The sequence below is a fragment of the Podarcis muralis genome, chromosome 6 (genome assembly GCF_964188315.1).
Source record: "Podarcis muralis chromosome 6, rPodMur119.hap1.1, whole genome shotgun sequence".
NCBI lineage: Eukaryota > Metazoa > Chordata > Lepidosauria > Squamata > Lacertidae > Podarcis > Podarcis muralis.
The window spans coordinates 6,200,276-6,222,440 of record NC_135660.1 but is presented as its reverse complement, the minus strand read 5'-3'; the positions used below and the strand labels follow the sequence as shown (position 1 = coordinate 6,222,440).

General features: G+C 41.5%; 1 protein-coding gene and 1 long non-coding RNA gene across 3 annotated transcripts; one reads left to right on the top strand and one right to left on the bottom strand.

Annotated features, from left to right (window-relative positions):
- Positions 1-1,522: 1,522 nt before the first annotated feature.
- Positions 1,523-21,268, bottom strand: LOC114598082 (cytochrome P450 2J2-like). Its single transcript, XM_077929665.1, has 9 exons — positions 21,062-21,268; positions 18,233-18,395; positions 16,245-16,394; positions 15,380-15,540; positions 14,478-14,654; positions 12,134-12,275; positions 8,645-8,832; positions 7,482-7,623; positions 1,523-6,288 (listed from the first exon to the last, which is right to left on the bottom strand). Exons 1-9 carry the CDS (start codon positions 21,227-21,229, stop codon positions 6,095-6,097), a joined length of 1,485 nt encoding a protein of 494 aa, XP_077785791.1. The 5' UTR covers positions 21,230-21,268; the 3' UTR covers positions 1,523-6,094.
- LOC114598086 (uncharacterized) lies at positions 6,210-12,154 on the top strand. Of its 2 annotated transcripts, XR_013393100.1 has the most exons (4): positions 6,210-6,317; positions 9,258-9,364; positions 10,576-10,720; positions 12,047-12,154. It is a non-coding gene; the product is annotated as an uncharacterized LOC114598086 (long non-coding RNA). The 2 variants fall into 2 exon arrangements; XR_003706962.2 differs by lacking the exon at positions 6,210-6,317 and having other exon boundaries at positions 8,868-9,364.
- Positions 21,269-22,165: the final 897 nt, after the last annotated feature.

The following is a 22,165-nucleotide window of genomic DNA, read 5'->3' as shown; positions in this document are numbered from 1 at the left end:
AGGCCTAGCTGGCATGTTGGTTCCCTTGACAACCTGTCTAGTCTGGCCCTGCTCCACAGGCTGGATACAATATGTCTGTTTTTGTGTGGTGCCACAAATGGACGTTTCTTTTCCTGTTTTACAATCAAAACTTTTATGACCTAATTTTCCACATCTCCATCATGAAATGTCTTTGGGTCCTGCATAACTTGTTTTATTGACTTTTCCCTCAGTCAACTTTATATGGGTGTGTGCCTTCTCATGTTGGCTTTTTGATGAGGGGCTACTTCTCTTATCGGTTTCTGAGGTAATTTTTCCTTTGGTTTGCTGAAATTTATTCTTGTTTGTTTCCCGATATCTCCCACCAAATTCTGGCCCATCAAATCCATGGTCTCTGATTTCATTTATTTTATCGGCTAAAGCAGCTGCTTCCTCTATTGTCTTGGGGTTCCTTTCTTTTATCAGGTATTTCATTTGGCCATTTATTGTGTAGTAAAATTGCTCCAATGCTATCACTTCCCTAATTTTAGGTACCATGTCTGCATTCTCTTGCTCTAACCATCTCGTGAGGTAAGTTTTTATCTTTGCACCAAGGTTTCCTCCCTCACCTTTGTCACACTTCTAAAAAAAATTTCTCAACTGCTCTGAGATAATCCCAAAGGGGGTGTATATTAACTGCTTGTACACCTCAAAATTTCGGGATTGTTCCTCAGTCATTTGTGTGTATATTTCGGCTAGAGGGCCACTTATTCTAGCTCTCAAGATCATCATTTTATCTTCCTCTCTCACTTGAAAATCATGACATTCTCTCTCGAAGGATACTAAAAATGCTTCTGGGCTATCCTTATCTCTAAACTCAGGAAAGCATTTTAAATCTATCTTCATTTGATTCTGCCCATCAGTGTTACTACTATTATTTCGATTTTCCTAAACCATTAATTCCAACTGTCTCATCTCTAACTGAAACCGCTGCTGTTCCCTTTCCAGCTCAGCCCTCAATTTTTCTTTTTCCAATTCTTGTTCAGTTCTATTTTTCTCAAGCTCCAATTTCAAGTTATATTCTTGTACTAATTCCACTTTTCAAAATGCTCTGAGAACTGTGGAACTTCTACTTCAGGTGGGGTTTTAGTCATCTCTTCTATTCTCATTTCCTCCCCCTGGGGATTCCCATTCTCTTCTCCAGAGATTTTTTCTGGGTTTTCTATCACGGGGTGCTTGGTTTTCTTGGGGGGCATTATGTGTGAGTCAGTATTTTCACTAATTAATTAAATAAGAGAATTTTACTCTCTCTTTTTTTTAAAATATATTTATTAAGATTTTCCACTTTAGTACATTAAAAATCAAAAAAGAAAACAAAAAAATAAAAATTTAAAAACACATACAGTTTACAATCCTTATTTTTCTATAACATATTTCCCTGACTTCCCCACACCTCCCCATCTTATATTCCAATTCAAATTGTTAGTTCAACAAGTTCTTGTCCCCAATTTTTAACAATTTATAAACATCAGTATTTGTATATAGTACTCATTCTTAAGCCTTTTTTCTAAAGTCTACCCAAATTCCCTTCCACGAATTCCCCAATTTTTATACTAATAACAATACAAATAATAATAATAATAAAGACGGATTATAATTATGCACCCTTTGGATTCCCAAACTCCCCCCCACCCCTTTCCCGGTTTCAATCCCCAACAAGTGTCCCTCAGTCTTAGTCTACTATCAGCCTGGAGATCTCACGTCCGAGGCTCTTAATTCTCTCTCAATTCCTCTCTGCCGGTTTTTTTTTATAGTCCTTAGTATTAAGCACCAGATTTTGGAGAAGCTCTGGCCCAATGGGGTCCATGTTTCTTCCAGCCAGACCTCCATACTTAAAAGTGGAGCCCAAATCTTGTTTCTTACTCCTTTCAAATCCAAATGTCCCAAAAGCTCCAACTTCCACCTTAATCAAAATTGTAATGCTTGGGTCTTCAGATCTCCACATAAGGAGATCTCTCCATTCTTCCGTCTCCAATTCAGACCAAATTTTCATCATCAAGTTCTTATTTTCCTTTGTAGCCATCATGTCAGGCCTCTGGCTCTCTTTTGTCATCTGCAACATTACATCTCCTCCTTCCTTTTCCTCAGAAACAACATATATCTCTTTCTCCACGCTCTCAAAACTCTCAAGTTTCTCCTCTTGTCCAGCTGCATGAACTTCCTGAATCAAGTCCTTATCAAATTCAATGAGTTTATTTACTGTTAAGTCCAGAGTTGCAACATTGGTAGCCAAAACATCAATTTGGCCTTGTAACTTTCCCAAGAGAAGAAAAACTCTGTCCATTTTAGCTTGAATTTCCCCTCCTTCAGTCATTCTTGTAATGTCCCAAAATCCCCTCTAGAGGGATTTTGGTTACTTAGTATTCCTTCCAGTTCAAATCCAAAAGTCAAGTTAGTTTGTATCAGTTCTTCCTTGTTTTCAACAAAATATAACCAAATTGTAACAAATATAACCAGCAGAAACAACAGAAACAAAGTTCTCCTTTTCCGTCTTGACAGCTAATTTGACAGCTGTCAAACTCTCCAATACCTCTTCAACAGGCTCTCTCACGGATCACTCCCGGGTCCGGGGGGGTGGTACTTCAGCTCCCAAAATTAGCTCTTATCCTCCAGTAAGATTACTTATACTGCCAAATCGTGAAATTAATGCCTTTTACCCATTAAGTAGGGAAAAAATTCTCTCGACCTTAGTTAGTTGGTCCTTGCTTTAGATTATTTATAAGACGGGGAGACGGACTTCCTGTTTGCGCCTTCCCCAATCGTGCCTAATTCAAAACATTTTTTCTTTACAAGTCCAATCTCCGTATTACTCACGGGTTGTTGCTTTAGAGTCCAATTGTTCACAAGAAGAAGTCAGCGCTCTCCGACCATGGCATGCAGCTTCACTCCGTAGGAGAAGCAGTCGAGTCTCAGCACCGCGCCGCTCACCCCGTCCCCCGTTCCGTAGCCTTTAAAAAGGCTCCTTCGCAGGTCGGGGGCGCTAATGGTGCCCGCTGAGTCACCAGGTTCACAGGCTTTGCCGCCTGTGATTTTTAAGGGTCCCCGCGTCGCCGCAGCGGCAAGACCCAAATCCTACGGAGCCGATTCCCTCCGGAGCTCGGAGGGAATCTGCCATTAGCCGATGGCGCTAACCCGGAAGTCTCAAGCGAATTTTACTCTCAACCCTGTTCCTCCCGGCTTGGCTTTTCAAGACCCTGGTCCCCAAAGTATAGCTTTAGGTTTTTGCCTCTAACTGTGCTGGTCCCGTGGGTTACCCGAGAGGCAAGGTCCAAGTCCGGTCTGTAGTCAAAGGTGCAACGGGGAGGCAATCCGTAGTAGCAGAAGCTGGGTGCAGGACAGGGAGCCGAGTGAAGTCAGAGCTCAGGCAGGAAGGCAGGACAGGGTTCAGGCAGGAATTGGCAACCAGCAATGTTGCTCCTACAACTTGGGACTAGGGCTGGCCAGCTTTTATCTGCCCCGAGGCATAGGGCGGCCCTGATCCTCTGGTGACTCGCATCTCCTGGCCTGGAGGCGAGCCCTCCTCCTGCAGAAACTTAGTTCCCTCCGCCTCTCTGCCCTGAGCCTCTGCAGCTCAGGAGCGCTGGAGGGTTACTGGACCCAGAGGCAACCTCAGCTTCCTCTGACGGGGCTGAGAGTGAAGCACCTGCAGGCAATGGGTCCTCCATCACCTCAGGAGCCAGAGCAGACTCAGCTGATGCCTGCACCTGAGGATCCAGCACAGGTGAGGACCCTTCAGGCTCATGCCCCAGCCCCGGCTCAGCTGGTTCTGGAGGTGGGGAATCCTGTGCAGGCTGGGATCCCTCAGGTTCAGAATCCGAGTCTGAATCCCAGGCCATCACACTAACCTTTCAAGCTCACATCCACTGACCCTGAGCCTAAGCCTCTGCCAGAACAGTCTTTTGAGATCTCTTGCTCTTATTGTGATCTCGGCCTCATGGCAATCTGGGGTTTCCCTCAATCACACCCTCGGGCCAGGTAATCACTTCACCGATTTTACCCTTCCCCCACTCCAGGTGTATTGCTTCCCCTCACAGGCTCACAGACTAATCGTATCCCACCACTGCCGCCACTTTTCTGGGTGATCACACAGGGTCCCCGGACGTTTCACAGTATATTGATCCCTGTGCTACCACTTTATTTCTCGCTGCCACCACCCAGGCCCTACCAGGTAAAATACTGAGTCCAGTCAGGGTTAAATTGGAACATAAACTTCTGTTTATTTATTGCAGTTTAACAAGCATGTGTTTTCATAAATGGTCTCAGTCAGTTACAATCATGGGGTGCCTATCCAGACCTATAACTTCCGCTACCTGCTCTCACTCACTAAACTACCTCTCAGATATTTTACTTGTCTTCCTAGCTCCTAACTGTTCCTGACTCAGCTTATTTCGCTACACTAACTCAACCTACCCACAGACTATATCCCAATTCACTCCCACTCCAACCAACCACCCAACTCCCAATGAACTCCCCCTTTTTGCCCCTCCCAGAGCTGGTTTGATAGTCCCTCTGACTCCACCCTCCTGGGTTCTGATTTGGTAACCTGTTTAACTATTTAACCTTCAGCACTCTCATATGTTAACGTAACACCATCGTTGCTATATTAAAGTCTTTTTCCTTAACCAGCATTGATTACAGAAACCATTCAAAGGCTATCACCATGTTTAGACTATAGCAGCAACTTTTCAGATATTTCTTAAAATTATCCCATTCTAGTATGAACTTCTGTCTGGGCTTATCTCTAACTCTTTCAGAGAGAGAAGCTAACTCTGCATATTCTCTCAGTTTCAACAGCCATTCAGTTCTAGTAGGGATTTTGTCATTTTTCCAATACATCGCAATAAGCATTCACGGCAGCGGTTGCGTACGAAAAGCTTTTTCTTATATCCTTAGGAATATCAGTACCAGTGATGCCCAGTAGGAATGATTATGGTTTTTTAGGGAAATTTACATTGAACATTTTTTAAAGTTCTAGATGAATATCACTCCAGAACCCTTTAATATTCCTGCAGGTCTACCATATATGAAACATAGTGCCACCTGCTTTCCCACATCTCCAACAAATATCTGGGATATTCCTGTACATTTTGGAAAGCTTACGTGGCAGCAAGTACCAGCTATACAGCATTTTTTTTCAGGTTTTCTCTTACGGAACAGCACGCAGTAAACTTCCAATTTACCCTCCAAAGATTCTGCCATTGGTACATCTCAGTGGTATGGCCATGGTCTTGACCACACTTAATCATGGCCAATTTAACCTCCTCCTCCTTGACTTCCCAGTCAAGGAGGAGTCATTAGGCCTTAGAAAGTGTTTTGGTATTGGAGTTAATGACACAAGATCACAGTTCTTTGTAGCGGATGTCAGCACTGACAACTTCAAATTCATATGATACTCCAGGGTAGAGAAGCCCAAAATCTTGCTCAAGCAGAACCAGCATGATCTTTTACCCTAACCCTCCCCCCCAAAAACCAAGCAAACCAATCACACACCTGTAGGTAGAGGAGTCATGGTTACAGAGATCTCATTTTAGGTGTGCAGACAAAATTTGGGAGTGACTTCCCTTCGGACCAATACATCATTTCTGCAGCATTAAACTATGGAATTTGCTCCCAGAAGATGTAGTGATTCCAATCAACTTGGATAGCTCAGAAAGAGAATCAGATAGGTTCAAGGAGGGTAAAGCTATCAATGGGTACAAACCACAAGGGCTGTGTTCTGCCTACGCTGTGGCTATGGATATTACTTTCTGGAAATTGTAAGTGAGGAGAGTGCTGTTGCGTTCAGTTTCCTGTTTGGAGGCTTCCCACAGACATCTGGAGGAGTAGACGGGGCCTTTCTTGCCTGGTCCAGCAGAGTTCCTCTTATGCTTTTCTACTCTTATTAAGCAACGGCAAAAATAAATGTGCAAGCAACTGACACCTTCACATGGCCAACAGCATGCTGCCATCCGGTTTGAATATTGTGAGATGGGTTTTACACTAAAAGGGGGGAAGTGTCTATTTTAAGCAATGACAGAAGTTTGAGTAAAGTAGGACTAGAGGGACACTGAGAGTTAAATGTTGCTTTTAAACAAAATCAGAGGTTTGCATTGCCACGGGGAATAGCACAGAGTTCATAAGGATGGGGATGTGTTGTAGCCCCTAGTAAAGGCTCTTGATTGAGTTCTTTCACTCCTTCTGGCAACTGGAAGCTGAATTTTCTCAGCAAGCTGGTCAGGAAGATGAAGATTTCGATCTTTGCCAGCTGCATTCCCAAACAAACGCGAGACCCTGAGGATGGGACAAGTGAAAGACAGCAAGTGAGTAATAATTTACTTATCAGTGTAAATTACTTCGCAGCTATAAAACTCCTAGAGCCTTCAGTTGCAAGGACTGAGACACAGCCTCTGCCTGAGACCTTGCAGAACCCCTGGCAGTCAGAGGAGAAACCACACAACTCAGGCCGAGTGTGTGTGTGTGTGTGTGTGTGTGCGTGCGTGCGTGCGTGCGTGCTGTAAAAATGCTTTAAAATGTTTTAATATATATATGGAATTTGCCATTAGCCCATCAGCACCATAGAGTTCACATTTGTATAATGCACTTGAAAAGCAATTAAAATGTTATATTTGCAGCTGTGTTGCTGAGTCCTCAGTATAAGAACACTTGTTTTCTTTCAGAAAAAGGGGGGGGGGACTCACTACCTCTAAGGTGCCTATATTAGCCATGTTAATTTGCTTTTCAACTGTTTCATCAAAGAAGTCTTAGAATACTAAATGATTCCATGTGTAGTATGAGAATGATTATACTATGAAATCCAACACTAACAATTAGATCCAATGTATATCGACCCAGAAGTAAATCCCCATTATTTCAGGAGGGAGGTCTCTGATAAGTGCACATAGGAATGCTGTTTAAACTTTCTAAAATTTAATTTTTTAAAAAAAAATCTATACCACCCACTCATAAAATAAAGGTGGTGTACAACACTATCTACAAATACAATAGGACATAAGTGTGGGATAAGCATGTTGGTTATATGAGGCTGGTTAAGTCTAATCAAAGCATGACATGAATACGAGTATAGAGTAAGTTGTCTTGCCAGGCTTACCTCACCTTACAAAATGCCCAGATTCTGACACATAGGGGACAAAAATATTCATTTGTTCTTTAAAAATTGAAACATGACAGGGAGCAGCAGCATCCTGGTCCTGGCAGTGTTGCCTCTCTCAGCAACAGGGCAAGGGAGTAGCAAGTTTGCAGAGGTCCAGACTGTCAGTGATGGAGGCCCATAGGTGAATATCTGCCTACCCAAGATATCCCCTAAACTTTTCATTGCCTTCCCCCATCCTGCCGACCATCAGAGCCACTCCTCCCAGAAGTACACTACTTCTCCTCTAGTCCCTTGCTGCTGTTGATATCATTTCCTGGAAGTGCTGAACAAGCACAGCTACAATTCACAACATAGCTTTAACTTCTGCATTTACCTGCACCAAAGGGCAGATATTCTTCTCTGTCCACAAATTGTCCATTTTTGTCCAAAAAATGATTTGGGTTGAACTCTGCAGGTGTATCCCATCGTGTCGGATCAAGAAGAACAGAGCGCAGATCAGGAAAAATACCAGTCCCCTGCAAAGAAGAAACAATTGAATCAGAATGCACTCAGATAAATACATTTCTTGGGCTCCATGATTACTGCAGATGGTGACAGGAGTCACAAAATTAAAAGATGCCTGCTTCTTGGGAGAAAAGCAATGACAAACCTAGACAGGATCTTAAAAAGCAGAGACATCACCTTGCCAACAAAGGTCCATATAGTTAAAGCTATGGTTTTCCCAGTAGTGATGTATGGAAGTGAGAGCTGGACCATAAAGAAGGCTGATCGCCAAAGAATGGATACTTTTGAATTCTGGTGCTGGAGGAGACTCAATGGACTGCAAAAAGATCAAACCTATCCATTCTTAAGGAAATCAGTCCTGAGTGCTCACTGGAAGGACAGATCTTGAACCTGAGGCTCCAATACTTTGGCCACCTCATGAGAAGGGAAGACTCCTTGGAAAAGCCCCTGATGTTGGGAAAGATGGAGGGCACAAGGAGAAGGGGACGACAGAGGACAAGATGGTTGGACAGTGTTATAGAAGCTACCAACATTAATTTGACGGAACTGCAGGAGGCAGTTGAAAACAGGAGTGCCTGGTGTGCTCTGGTCCATGGGGTCACTAAGAGTCAGACACGACTAAACGACTAAACAACAACAACAAATCCCAGAACTAAATTTTTCAGAGTTCAGACTGAATCCAAACTTGGGGCTGTGTGTGTGTGTGTGTGTGTGTGTGTGTGTGTGTGTGTGTGTGTACACATTTTCCAGTAGCCATATTCACTCCACCTTCCCCCCTTAAAAAATATTTCTGTACAGACAGGAACACAGGGTGCCCCCCAGGCTGAGACTTCTGGCCACTGCATGTTCCTTCCCTGCCCCACATGCCCGATGTCTGCAGGTGGAGCTCCTGCTCTTGTTTGTCTTTCTTGCCCTTCAAGTTTTAGACTACACAGAAAGTTTCTGCATGGCTGCCTGCATCTCTCAGTATGCAACCTTCTGCTGCTCTTTGCTCTTGGGATACGTAAGTGCAGTCATCTCAATCTCCTGTACCTTGGGAATGAGAAAACCATGAATCTTCACATCCTTTGTGCATTGCCTGTTAACCCCAAAAAGAAAGGCATATTTAAAGCGCTGCATTTCATGAATCACAGCATTGGTGTAGGGCAGTTTCTTCTTATCTTGATAGCCGATTGAGTGAGCAGAACCTATGACATCATCTATCTCCTTGTAGGCTTTATCTGAAGAGAATGATAGAAACATATGGTTTATTTTGAATATTGCATCCCCCCCCCCCCCATGGACATTTATTTCCCATGAACTTATTCCATACGATTCTGTGAATGAGTCCCTGTTTCTTACATTTATAGCCCACCTATTCCTCCAAGGAGCTCATGTCAATGTACATGATTCTTCTCTACTATAGATCCCAGGGGTGAAAAAGGGGAAAGTGAACCTCCACTCAGCTGTTTCCGGTTACTAGAGCTGGCTGAAGGGCTATGATCCAAGGCTGTCTGTTTTACACTTAAAAACAAACAAACATATCCTCCACCCCACAATATTTCCTACTTTCTTTCATTAATCCTCTTTTCCTCGCCTGATCTCAGTCATGCAGTGGAGCATGAAGAGGCGGAGATGAGGCTCAGGCAATTTTATTTCACATCAGGGGCAATGGTGATGTCTGCTGGGGACCTCTTGGCCAGCTCTCTGCATGCCGAATAATGATGAATTTCTCAAAGAGAAAATCACCCACTCATCTAAGAAGATGAAAAGGTGGGTTATACTGGCTACATGTTAAACTGACATTTATATTTTAAAAGATTCCAGAGTCCCAAACAAAATGTTGGGAGGGAGGGAGGGAGTCCACCAGAACTCTTCCAGGCTGGGTGTTATGCAAAGGAGCACCAAGGATAGACAGGGTGGGCGAGAAGAAAAATGGTGGCTTCTTATTGAAGTCATAACCTGTGCATTGATCAATATTTCATATTTGTTGCAGGGTTGTAGAAGGGGCATGGCTTGGGGGTTGTCATGAAGGGAGCCTGGGCTTTTGGATTGACCACTACACCCCTGGCAAAAGCAATTAACCTCTTTATGCATCTTTCTCTTCCTTCCTTCCTTTGACCATGCTGCTTGTCAAGCTTCAAATTGCCTAACCTACTCATTTTTCTATTCCTTTCCTCTCTCTCCTCATTCAAATCCCTCCTCACGGAATAAAATGGTATAAAATTGGAAAGCAGTAATGTATATGTGTAAACGTGGGGCAGAAACAAAGGAGCAAGGAGCAGGTCTGAGGAAAGGAGAGGAGACCTGTCACCAATGTCCCATGCTCTTCCCTTGAAATCCTTGTACAGTGGTAGCTCGGGTTACATACGCTTCAGGTTACATACGCTTCAGGTTACAGACTCCGCTAACCCAGAAATATTACCTCGGGTTAAGAACTTTGCTTCAGGATGAGATCAGAAATTGTGTAGTGGTGGTGCAGTGGTAGCAGGAGGCCCCATTAGCTAAAGTGGTGCTTCAGGTTAAGAACGGACCTCCGGAACGAATTAAGTACGTAACCAGAGGTACCACTGTACACAGCATGAACATTGGTTTTAAGGAGGCCTGTCCGGACACTGAGGTCCAGTTCCGAGGGCCTTCTGGTGGTTCCATCACTGCGAGAGGCCAAGTTACAGGGAACCAGGCAGAGGGCCTTCTCAGTAGTGGCGCCCGCCCTGTGGAACGCCCTCCCATCAGATGTCAAAGCGATAAACAACTACCTGACATTCAGAAGACATCTGAAGGCAGCCCTGTTCAGGGAAGTTTTTAATATGTGACATTTTAGTTTATTTTTCATCTCTGTTGGAAGCCGCCCAGAGTGGCTGGGGAAACCCAGCCAGATGGGCGGGGTACAAATAATAAATTATTATTATTATTATTGCTTGCATGGATTTATTTATTTAAAATATATTTCTAAAATGCGTAATAATTTAAACATCTTTTAGCAGTGTACGTTATGCGAAATACAGAAACAGAACAAAACCACACATATGATTCACATATGGCAGAGGGAAGAGCATTCCACAACCCAGGAACAAGAATAGAAATGCTCATTTTTGGGACACCACTTGATTGCATTCTGTAATAAGTGTAAGTGACCTTACAGAATCTCATTCTGTTAACCTAGTCCCAAGTTGTTCATGGCTTAATAGCTTAAGAATAAGACCTTGAACATGGCCTGGTAGCTCATCAGCTACTTCAGCAGAGGTGTATGTTATTCATTCAACAACCTGGCCAAAGCATTCTGCACCAGCTGCATATTCCAGACCAGTCCCAGGGGAAGCACTTTAACTGTGCAACAAAAAGTCCTTATGCTGATGGAACAAGTGCATTGAATATTGCAATTATAAACTGCTGAATCAAAAATAAAATCTCTAAGATCACGGGTGTCAAACACAAGGCCCGCGGGCCGAATCCGGCCCGCCAGACCTCGTCATGTGGCCCGTGTAGCTGCCGCCAGCCTTCACCTTTTATTCTCGCTTTTTTTTTTTTTTGACACAAGAAAGCCGCCTCTTCAGCGCATGCGCGGCAGCCTACAAGCCAGAGAACGTCTGCCCTCTAGCGGCACCGGCCGTTCTACACAGGAAACCTCCACTTTACATGCATTCAGGAAACTTCCACTTGTTTTTATATTGAGCACATATTGAGTCCTATAGATACAACCGGCCCTTTGAGGGTGACCAAACTGCTGATGCGGCCCCCGGTGAATTTGAGTTTGACACCCCTGTCTAAGATGTATGCATCGAACATGACATAATTATTAATAATATAGAGATTAATTCAACAGGATTCAGAGACAAGATTATGTAACTGAATTATGTGCCCATATAGGTTGCTGAAATGAAACGTTTTAACCAGCATCTAAAACCATATAACAAAGTTGCTTGCTTAATGTTTGCCTACGGACAGTGTGGAAAGGGCCTATCGACCAGAGCCAGGGCCTTTTCGGCCCTGGCCCCAGTCTGGTGGAACGCACTGTCACAAGAGACCAGGGCCCTGCGGGACTTGACATCTTTCTGCAGGGCCTGCAGGACAGAGCTGTTCCGCAGGACCTTTGGTCGTGGCACAGTCTGACCTGACCCCCCTCCTTTTACAAGACTCTGCATATAAGTGCCCTCTCTATCTATTCTCACCGGCTTATACAAATAGCTGGGCCTGGTGAGTACTTAAGGTTCCCAACCCTATAGTTATAATTTGTGGGTAGCCATCTGAGTTTATTTTAATTTTAATCCGATTTTAAGCTTTATTTCAGTTGATTGCTGAATTTATGTTTTAGTGTATTATATATTTTGATGTTAGCCGCCCTGAGCCCGGTTCTGGCCGGGGAGGGCGAGATATAAATAAATAAATAAATAAATAAATAAATAAATAAATAAATAAATAAATAAATAAAAATAATAATAATAATTTCCTTAGATGCGTGTGAAACCTGTAAAGAATTACAGTCCACCCTAGTGATCAAGAGAAACCCTCGCTCCCATTGCACCAGTCTCTCTCTCTCACCTTGGATATCTGGATGACTTGCCAGGAGAAGAAGTGCCCATTTCAGAGAACAGCTGGTTGTGTCCGACCCTGCTACGAAGAGCTCAGAAATACACTGAATCAAGTTTTCTTCATCATAGGTGGACTCTGGGATGTTTTTGCTCTGATATAGAAAGCGGGGAAGGTGACATATCATTTGCATGCACTACAATCTATCCTTCAGCACTCACTTTATCTTCTTTACTCCACTTATTACCATACCACCCACACATGCTTGTTGTGGGGCAGGGCATCCCATTACACTGCCTGCTGCAAAATGGGACAATGCCACCACTACTGCCTTCAATACCTGGGTTGCATGGCAGTGCCCACAAAGTGGCAATGAAAACAGGAGGCCCAGTTGAGATCTTGTGAGGTTTCAGGGAAATCTCTCTGGAATCTGCCACCACTGCCATCATCGCTTCTCCATCAGTGGTGGGATAGGTGGGGTATTCACAGGACTAGAGATGACATGTGTACACAACAGTAGCTGCCAGTGCTGCATTTGAGGATCTGTGCGGTAATAATCCAACACTGGCATGTTGCAAAGGAGCCAATGGAATCTCTCTGGCAGCAGATATTCAAAATGTGCATTACTTACCACTAAACATACTTAACCATTCTTTCATCACCATAATAAGGATTGTTGAAAGAAGGAAAGAATATGTATGAATATAGATGAGGCAGAGGTTTGAAGTTATGTTTAGGAATATTTTGTTTAGGATTTGTTTGGTGCTGTTGATGAAAATGAGGAGTGATATTATTATTATTATTATTATTATTATTATTATTATTATTATTATTATTATTCCTGCCTTGCATTGTAATGTGCATTAAGACACCTGCCACAATCTACTTGGTGAGTTGGCCATTCATACTATTCAGGCATCACAGGCAACATTTGAGTGGTGAAGATATGCTTATGAGCTACAGCAGTGATTCTCAAAACTTTGTCCAACTGCTGCCCCCTTGATTCCATCAACTCATTCCCAGTGTCCTCTACCCTAATAAAAATAAGTTACAATTAATTGCACATTTATTCAAATTCAGTTTAATTAATTAAGCAAAACCGATTAACTTGATCAAGTGATACTAGCTTTTCAAAGTCTGATAGTCATTTACACCTCCAGCCCTCCCTCCCAGGAGGCAGTGCCACCCACTTTAGGAACTACTGAGCCATAAAATCTTACAGTTAACATTGTCTATAAAGAAATGGCTTGTGCTCACTATTTTTTCTCTCTGGTTTTCAGATTTTAACAGTTCAGTTTGTGCTCTGAAACACAGGTTGGGGCCACAGGGCAGAATGGGGAAATTGTATACTGTCCTACAAAGGATAGCATGAGTAAGAACTATGTACTGATTAGTCATAGGATAGGCTATAATCAAGGGGGGGTTAAAAACCACTTTAGCCATTCAGTAGAATTATATTTCTTATAGAAAATGCATTTATTTTCTATATAGAGGTTATGTATCAATGAATGGTTTAATTTGGAGGTCTGGTTGTCAAGGAGGACAGATGATAAGTGAAGTGTGATTTTGAGGGTTCAGAGTCTGGGGATGCCCAGGATAAATGAAGTGAAGAAGATAACAAAGCAGGGAGGGCACTTTTTGCCACTTGACCTTTGACCTCTCTTGATTTATGCATTCTATGAGATAATGATGCATTATGAGGTATGATTATATGTGAAAACCCTGTAAAAGCCTTGTTAAAATGTGCCTTCGGGGAAGTTCTCCTAACTTGTGGTTCGCTGGATAAATGGTTTGGAGGAACTATCGCGATTGCAATACTTTGTTGCCAATAAACTGGGTCGCTATCAGACACTTGCATATCAATCTTGGTTGTGTTTTTATTTATGGTTTTGTTCCCTCAACTGGGAAAGAACCAGTGGTTTAGAAGTAAATGCTTACCACAGTACAAATATATCCTCTTCTGAGAAATAGTGAGTTAAAAATGAAATTATGGAACCAGTAAAGTTTTTTTTATTTTCTCAGTCTGTGTTTGAATGTGAGATTAATTCTAATCCAAAATAATTTATGCTCCATAGGCAAGACTCTAAACAAACATAAGCCTTTCATTCACACTTAGATTTGGGGATATTAAACTATCAGCATTTTCATGGATGTATGCCCACATTTCACAGATGTACAACCACTTCAGCAGCTAAGATTACTATGGGGAAAATTGTGGGGGAGAACCTCAATGTGATTTTCAGCTGAGATTTGGGGAAAAATATTGGTGTCCTTGGAAGAGATTAGCATTCACTTATAACAAGGAATATAATGACTCCTGGGATGAGCAGTATTCAGTTGCAAAACAGATACTTACTTTCTCCATCTGAAGTAGATAGAAATCTATGAAATCCTGTGGCTCATGCAGAGACATATTCTCCTTATGCTTCTCTATCTCCTCCTTTGCAAATGAACGCACCATCTCCAGGCAGGACAAGGCCTTCTTGTGGGGCCCTGGGAGACGTTTCATGAGCCACGGGAACATTTCATAAAGCTAAAGGAAAGATAGAGAAAAATTGGTCACATGGTTCGTGCTTTGGATTAGCACTTTAAAAAACTGATTTACCGTAGATTATTCTTCAGGGGTAGTTTATTAGTTTGAGTCTCATTGAGAAGAAGGAAGGTGTCTGCAACTTCTCCTGAATCCCACAATGACTGGATACTGGGAATTATCCCTGGCTGAAAATGTGAAATAAAACTAGGGCTCAAAAGATTTTTCCAGCTGACAGGCTTCATTCCAAAACTGGGCACAATCCTAGGACTCCTAATGGAACAAGAGACTGGCCTTTTTACAGGAGATGGGTGTGGGTGGAAAATAGAGATGGGGAGAATTTGTTTATGTATTGAATTCCCCAGTCCCCCAGTTAAGTAATACCCATGACTCCCCTTAAAAAAAAAATTAAACCTTTAAGAAGGGAGCTTTTCCTTTTCCCTCGTTTTCTCCTTAAAGATCAATTACTGCCCAGAATTGGACACAGTATTCCAGGTGTTGTCTGACCAAGGCAAAATAGAGTGGTACTGTTACTTCCCTTGATCTGGACACTATATTTCTGTTGATCTTGAGAAATTGATTAGGCTCTTAGACAGTAAGTGGACCTTACATCAGATTAAATTAAATTCTGATTTTACTTCTTCAACACTCTAACCTCTATCGTAATGGATTACAGAATGCTGATCGGGGGACTTAAGACCCCAGTAGGAATGAAAATGTCTACTCACAACATGTAAGATGCTACCGGGAAATTTTAGGAAAATTTCAATGGCTTTCATCAACTTCTGGAACCTTTCATCTTCAAGAGCAAACCGATGCCCAAAAGCCACAGCACATATCACGTTGGAGACTGAATTAGTGATGGGCATGGAGGGGTCAAGTGGTTGTCCTGCAAAAGCAAGTTATACTAATGTGAATTCAGCCACTCTTGTTCATACCAAGAGTGGTATTTTATGGTGGTCAACAGAAACAGCAATTTGTTTCCACATTAGGGACCAAGCACAGAGGGTCAGTGGGTCTCACTGGCTAGTGGTTCATGTCCACCCAGGGACAGCTGGTTGCTAGAGGTTGGACCAAGATCCCTTCCAATTCTGCAATTCTATAATTTCAAAATATATCATATTCCTTGGAATATGATATATTTTGAAATTATAGAATGTACAGAGGCCATACACAGAGATTTCTTCATACTACAACATATGCTAGGCTCGAACTACTAGGTCTGGGTGATATCAACTTTTCAACATTGTGATGTATCACCAGCCAAACATTGTGATATAGTGATACATCACAATGGTGAAAAGCAGAGGAGGAGGAAGCTTCATTGGCCCCAACCCCCATGAGGTGTTGGGGTGAAACCGCCTCAGCATCCTCAGTGGGAGTGGAGGTGTTTTTACCCTGGTACCTCATGAGGCTGGGCCCGATGCTACCTGTTCCCCCCTCTGCGCATGGGGGTGGTGGCAGGGGGGGCTGAGAATTGGTGGTAGTTTCACTAGCAATATACCACCAGGTGAAGGTGTCATCGTGCTCTGGCCCTCAAACCAGTCCTGGACGATGTATTGATACGTAGCGCCATCACCTAGCATCACATACCCTTTGAACGTGCAAAAACCTCCACGAGCTGATAGGCCTCCTCTGCTACTTGCTGCTCCATGCCTTTCTTCCCCAGTCCCAGCTTCCGCATAGTAACTACACCAAAGCGTCTCTGTTGCCTCCAGGTGTGACCATTTGATAATACAATACCTACGGAAAAGCAATGAGAAATTATTTCTTTCCGAAATTAATGTTAAACATTAAGTTACCAGCCAAGAAGAAACTTTGTTTACTGACATTCATTATTGATTTACACAAAGGTTTTGGCTATCCCAATTTGTGTGATAATATAACAGAATTTAGGTGGTCCCAGAAATTCCTGCACTTTACAATATTGGCAAAATGTGAGATTTATGTACAGCTCTATGAACTTTGACTTTTGTAGGGAAAACTGGTACCTGATACACTAGTAATTTCTGCAACAAAGACTGAATTTGCAAGTATCTAGTAGTAGTAGTAGTATTAGTAGTAGTAGTAGTGGTAGTAAAGGTAAAGGGACCCCTGACACCATTAGGTCCAGTCGCGGACTCTGGTGTTGCGGCTCTCATCTCACTTTACTGGCCAAGGGAATCAACGTTCAGCTTCCGGGCCATGTGGCCAGCATGACTAAGCCGCTTATGGTGAAACCAGAGCAGTGCACGGAAACGCCGTTTACCTTCCCACCAGAGTGGTACCTATTTATCTACTTGCAATGGCATGTTTTCAAACTGCTAGGTTGGCAAGAGCTGGGATCAAGTAACAGGAGCTCACCCCATCGCGGGGATTTGAACTGCCGACCTTCTGATCAGCAAGCCCTAGGCTCTGTGGTTTAGACCACAGCGCCACCCACGTCCCACCAGTAGTAGTAGTAGTAGTTATTATCATCGTCATCGTCATCAACATCTGCATACCACCCATCTCACTAGGTTTCCGCAGCAGAATATAAAAACATTATAAAACATCAACCATTAGAAACTTCCCAATACAGGGCTGCTTTCAGAGGTCTTAAAAAAGTTTTGTAGTTCTTTATCATGAGATACCATCAGATGTAAACTTGCTGTCTAGGGCAACTATGCCACAACAAACGAGGGACAGAATTAAGTTTATGCATTTGTAGTTTTCAGCAGTAGACTCATTGAAACTAATGAGCCTAAGTTAGTAATATCTGCCAATTTCATTGGGTCTTTTTTATCACCCTAAGGCTCATTGTTCTCTATAATCCTCCCACACATGCTCGAAAACTTGTGCCTGGTGCAATGCAGTAAATGCAGTAATATTATAACTACAAAAAAACCAAACAAATACATAGAATTCAGAGCCAGAGGGTTAAAAGACAATAAAAGACTATGAAACTGACCTGGCTAGAGGATAAAAACCGCAGTGCAAAATAGAATTGCCAGTGAGCAGCCTTACTCATTCTGATGAAGGGACTGAGAGTGAATTGGATGCCAAGCTGGCACCAACACTGCTGTTGGGATTTGTGTACTCACCAGCTGCGTGATAGCAGCATATTGTTTATATCATGTGATGATTCTGATGGGCCGCTCGCCAACAACTGCCTCCTTCTTTAAAGGCAGAGAGACACCAGGTGTGAGCAAACTTTGCAAGCCCAACATGCTCAAATGAGCACCCACTTGCTTCCCAGCCCTGAGCTCTGCTCGCCTACTGCACTAAGAGCTCTGCCTACCGCATTCTTCAAAAGAAAGATGTGGGAGACGTATTGCTACTTGGATCAACACCTTAGCTGGTACTATATTTATCCATGTTCCTATACCTCTTATGCAATTGCTACATCTTGTAACCTGTGTCTTGGCAATGTACCAATCTGATGTAGGCATTAAAGCCTTTGGTAGAAAGAGCTAGGAATTCAAGTTCTTTTTCCAGCACTGAGAGCCAGGACAGTCAATGAATTACAATTGCAACAAGCAACAAACTGCTACCTGCAATTGAATCTCTAATCACCATGCAGAGCAATTGTTACTATGGAATTCTTGGTCTTCACTACTTACCCTTTCCTTCTGCTATATCCACAAAGAAAGGAGTCTCTGGTCGCTCATCTAATTCTTCAGAGTGGTCAATGAGCGCTTCTTTCACTGCTTGGAATCCAGACAGCACTACAAAGGGTACATGTCCTAACCATATGGTGTAAATATTTCCATATTGCTTTGCCAGCTAACATTTGGGTAAAATAGAGGGGAGGAATGTTATGTTCAAAGAAAGCAGATGGCTATTTCAACTTAATGTGTGGCTTCAGCCTTCCTCACTTCTGCAGCTTCTTGCTATGTGCAGTTCTTTGCCTGCTTTTCCTTCCTTCCTTCCTTATTCCTTCCTTCCAGCCCATTTGTTTTATTCCCTGCTGCCTGTGTTTTCCCTGCCTGGGGGGGGGGGGGAGGCTTATAAATGTATTCAATAAACAAATACATAAAGCAAATGTGGACTAACAAAGAGTGTGGAAGAGCCCTTGAAAAAGGCCTGTTCTGCTTGTCTCCTGTTTTCTGTTGTCTTCTCAATCTGCAAGTTCCCCTCTGGTATTCCTGGGGAAAAAAGGGATTGTAAGCTCCATCTTCACTGCCAAGAGAACTTGATGCCCATTAATCAGTTGCAATGGGGAAAGTACACATCGTTTTAGGACATGCAGCTGCAACATAAAATAGAAGAGAAGGAAGACAAGCTCCAGGGCTGCTTAACCAAAGCAAAATGTGTTTTAGAGATATGCCTTCTTCAACCAGCAGCTGTATGCAACACCCATAATAATATTAAAACCAGGGTTTTTCTCAGCCAGAACTCAGCAGAACACAGTTCCAGCACTTCTCAGGTGGGTTCTGGAAGCTCTTAGGTGGGTGCCACTGCCCTTCTAAGAGAACAATCACAGCTTTCATAGTGAATTCTGGCACCTCTTTTTCTAGAAAAATAGCACTGGTTAAAAATAATGTAAAACTAAAAATACAAGATTATGATAAATACTGCATAGCACAAAACCACAGAATTGGGGCATGGGTCATTATGTGGAATCAGGAAAATACACATGCCAAAAGGTTGCAGTTTCTATATGGCATGTGTCGACTCGTAGGTGGTAGCAGAATCACCTTGTGGACTCCCTGTCTCAGTGCCATTCGTTTCACAGCTGCAGTTGGTGCTGCCCTCTTCGTGGGAGCAGTACTTGGAGATTAGTATTTACTACAGAGATCCGTTAAGATGAAAGGGCTATATTAGTCTTTGAACTGCATTTTTATAGTTTCTTTTTTTCTCTCTCTTCACTTTATTGAAATTCATTAATATCATTACAAATTTAACTTCACAAATACACATACACATGCATACAAAGAGAAAAAATTTTAAATTTGAATTGCTATAAGATGTTGATTTAAACTTCAAATTCCGCTTAGATTTTCACTAAGCTAAGATCAAATAATATCACATAAAATAAAAATAACATATATCAAAGTAAAATAAAATGATAAAATAATTGTGGAATTCCCATCATTTCCCGGTATAGTTGACATTTACAATTTTGAATGCACTTATAAATATTGCCTTACTTTTAACGTACCTTTGAATACTTTCTTACAACATATGATACCAATTTTTCTTTGTTTCTTAATATTTTACTTACACAAGGGTCATTCAAACACTGCCATAGATAGTATGTCACTGTTTTTTTTGTTTTTTTCTGTACGTATCTCTTAAACATTTCCCACTTTTGAAAAAATGATTGCTTTGTGTTACTTCTTAACCTATTTGTTAACTGAGCCATTTCCACATAGTTTAATAATTTATTTTGCCATTCCATTAATGTTGCTATCTTTCCCCCTCTTCCAATTAGATGCTATTAATAGACGAGTGGCAGCTGTTGCAGATAGAAAGATTTCTCTTGTATTTTTCGGAATATCTCTGCCCAAGATTCCAAACAGAAAAGCTTCTGGTTTCTTTAGGAATGTTACTTTAAAGATATTTTTTTCATCTCATCATAAATAATATTCCAAAACTCTTTAATTAAAATTTATAAAGAGTTTCTAATTTGAGTGAACAAAATGAAGACTTTTCAAGCCTAAACAACTTGAATAGCATATGCCGGTTTGTATAGGATGAAGCACTGCCCTGGACTCATGTTGAGGAGGACCTATGCGCTCAGTCCATTTTTAATGCATTTTCTTGTGTCTTGTGTGTGTGTGGTTCCTGCTGTGGGGCTTCAGATGGGGTGCTCATGCACACCAGAAGTAATGCCTTTAGAAAATTGGGAAGAATAAAGGTAAAGACTTCTCCATGTTAAATCACTGGTTGCTTATAAAAAATGCATGTTAAGTGCTTCCTCAATGCAATGGTATAGAGCAAGTTATCTTTTTGATCGCTAATTTCTGAGTGCACATTTTCAGCTTTTATATCGTTTTATGCTTTTAAGTATTAATAATAATACCCTTAAATAATACACAGGGGCAGTGCCTGGAATGGACTAATTCCAATCAACAAAATCACTGAATAATTTCAAAAATAATATCTGAATTGTTTATCTTATTTTGTATTTTTTTTTAAATTTCTTTAGTTGCTTTTTCTTGCTCTTGTTACATCTGAGAACAGTTTATAAAAATTCTAGGTGATCTGAACATGAATTAAATTTCTTTGGCAATGGAGCCTTGGGTGATTTTTAATTAAATTCCGTTCTAAGTTTAATTCACTAATTTATAAATGTAGGGGATTTGTTGCATTCAATTCTGTTTTTAATTGGGGCCGTTGCATTTAACATTTAAACCACTGCTACTGTTTAAGCTTAAATAACTGTTGGGGAAAACAGATTAATCAATTGTTGACATTAGATTCAGTTATAACAAAGGAATAAGTACCTTAATCAAAGTATCAACACGAGGCTTCACTCCAAGCCGCCACATGCCTCCAATGACAGGAAGCTGGAGAGGTCCAGGAGGATAATGCCTGTTTGACCAGAGTTGTTTCAGGAAGTGAAGAATCAGAAGAACCACCAGCAGAACAATAAAAAATCCCTGTATCTCCATCTTTCTTTGCCTTCCCTTTATCCTTTTTTCTTTCTAGGATGCCTTCTTAGGTTCAATCCTATTTCTCTAAGGACTTTTTGCTTTCCTCAGAGACATCAGCATTTCTCTCTCTTTTTATATGCTCCATCATTATTATTATTTAAAAAAAAAAAAGCAGTAAGCATTCTGACACCATATCCAATTAGCCTCGGAATGTAATTCCAAAGCTAAACACTATAATAATTCTTATGTGTGTCACTCAGATAAGAGGAGGTGTGTTTAATATGAATTGCAACAAGTATCCAGGGAAGTTTACTGTAAGATGGACTTTGGAAATATGTGTACCATAAGTTATTATTTTTATTATTTATTATTTATTCAATTTACATACCACCCTTTAACAAAAGATCCCAGGGTGGTGTACAACATTTAGAATACATTTTATGGAGCAAAATAATATTTATCATAAATAATAATAAAGTTCAAGGAATAAAAATGTATATATGCAATGATCTCCCCAGGAAGGTCCTGATAGGACCTTCATTATTCACTTTTTGATGCCAGGAGAAAACGTTGGGTGGTTTTTGTTTTTGTTATTATTATTTATTCTCTGTTTTACATGTTGAAAAATATATCAAAACCATAGGAATGATTGAATGAGTGTCATTTCTCAGGGGTCCTCAAGTGTGTGTGTGTGTGTGTGTGTACATATATACATATATATATACACATATATACATAAAATATCTCTATGAAGGACACCAACTTGTGCTCAAAGGCCTGTTCTCATGTCCTCCTGGCTGACATATCTAGCTATCTCATCAAAACCCTCATGCCTTTGCTGGTTCATAAAGTTCAAATGCAGAGAAGCGATTATTCTGATTTATGACTGTGTTTACTCCTTCCTTCGGTTGGGTTTTCTTACCCTTTTGAAACAGCCTTTGATTGTGTTATCAC

Coding starts and splice junctions, on each gene's coding strand:
- LOC114598082 (XM_077929665.1), bottom strand. CDS start 21,229: ATGGAGATACAGGGATTTTTTATTGTTCTGCTGGTGGTTCTTCTGATT. Junction 12,276..14,477: donor ATCTACTTCAGATGGAGAAA/GTAAGTATCTGT, acceptor TTTCTATATCAG/AGCAAAAACATCCCAGAGTC. Junction 7,624..8,644: donor ATGGTTTTCTCATTCCCAAG/GTACAGGAGATT, acceptor TCTTCTTTGCAG/GGGACTGGTATTTTTCCTGA.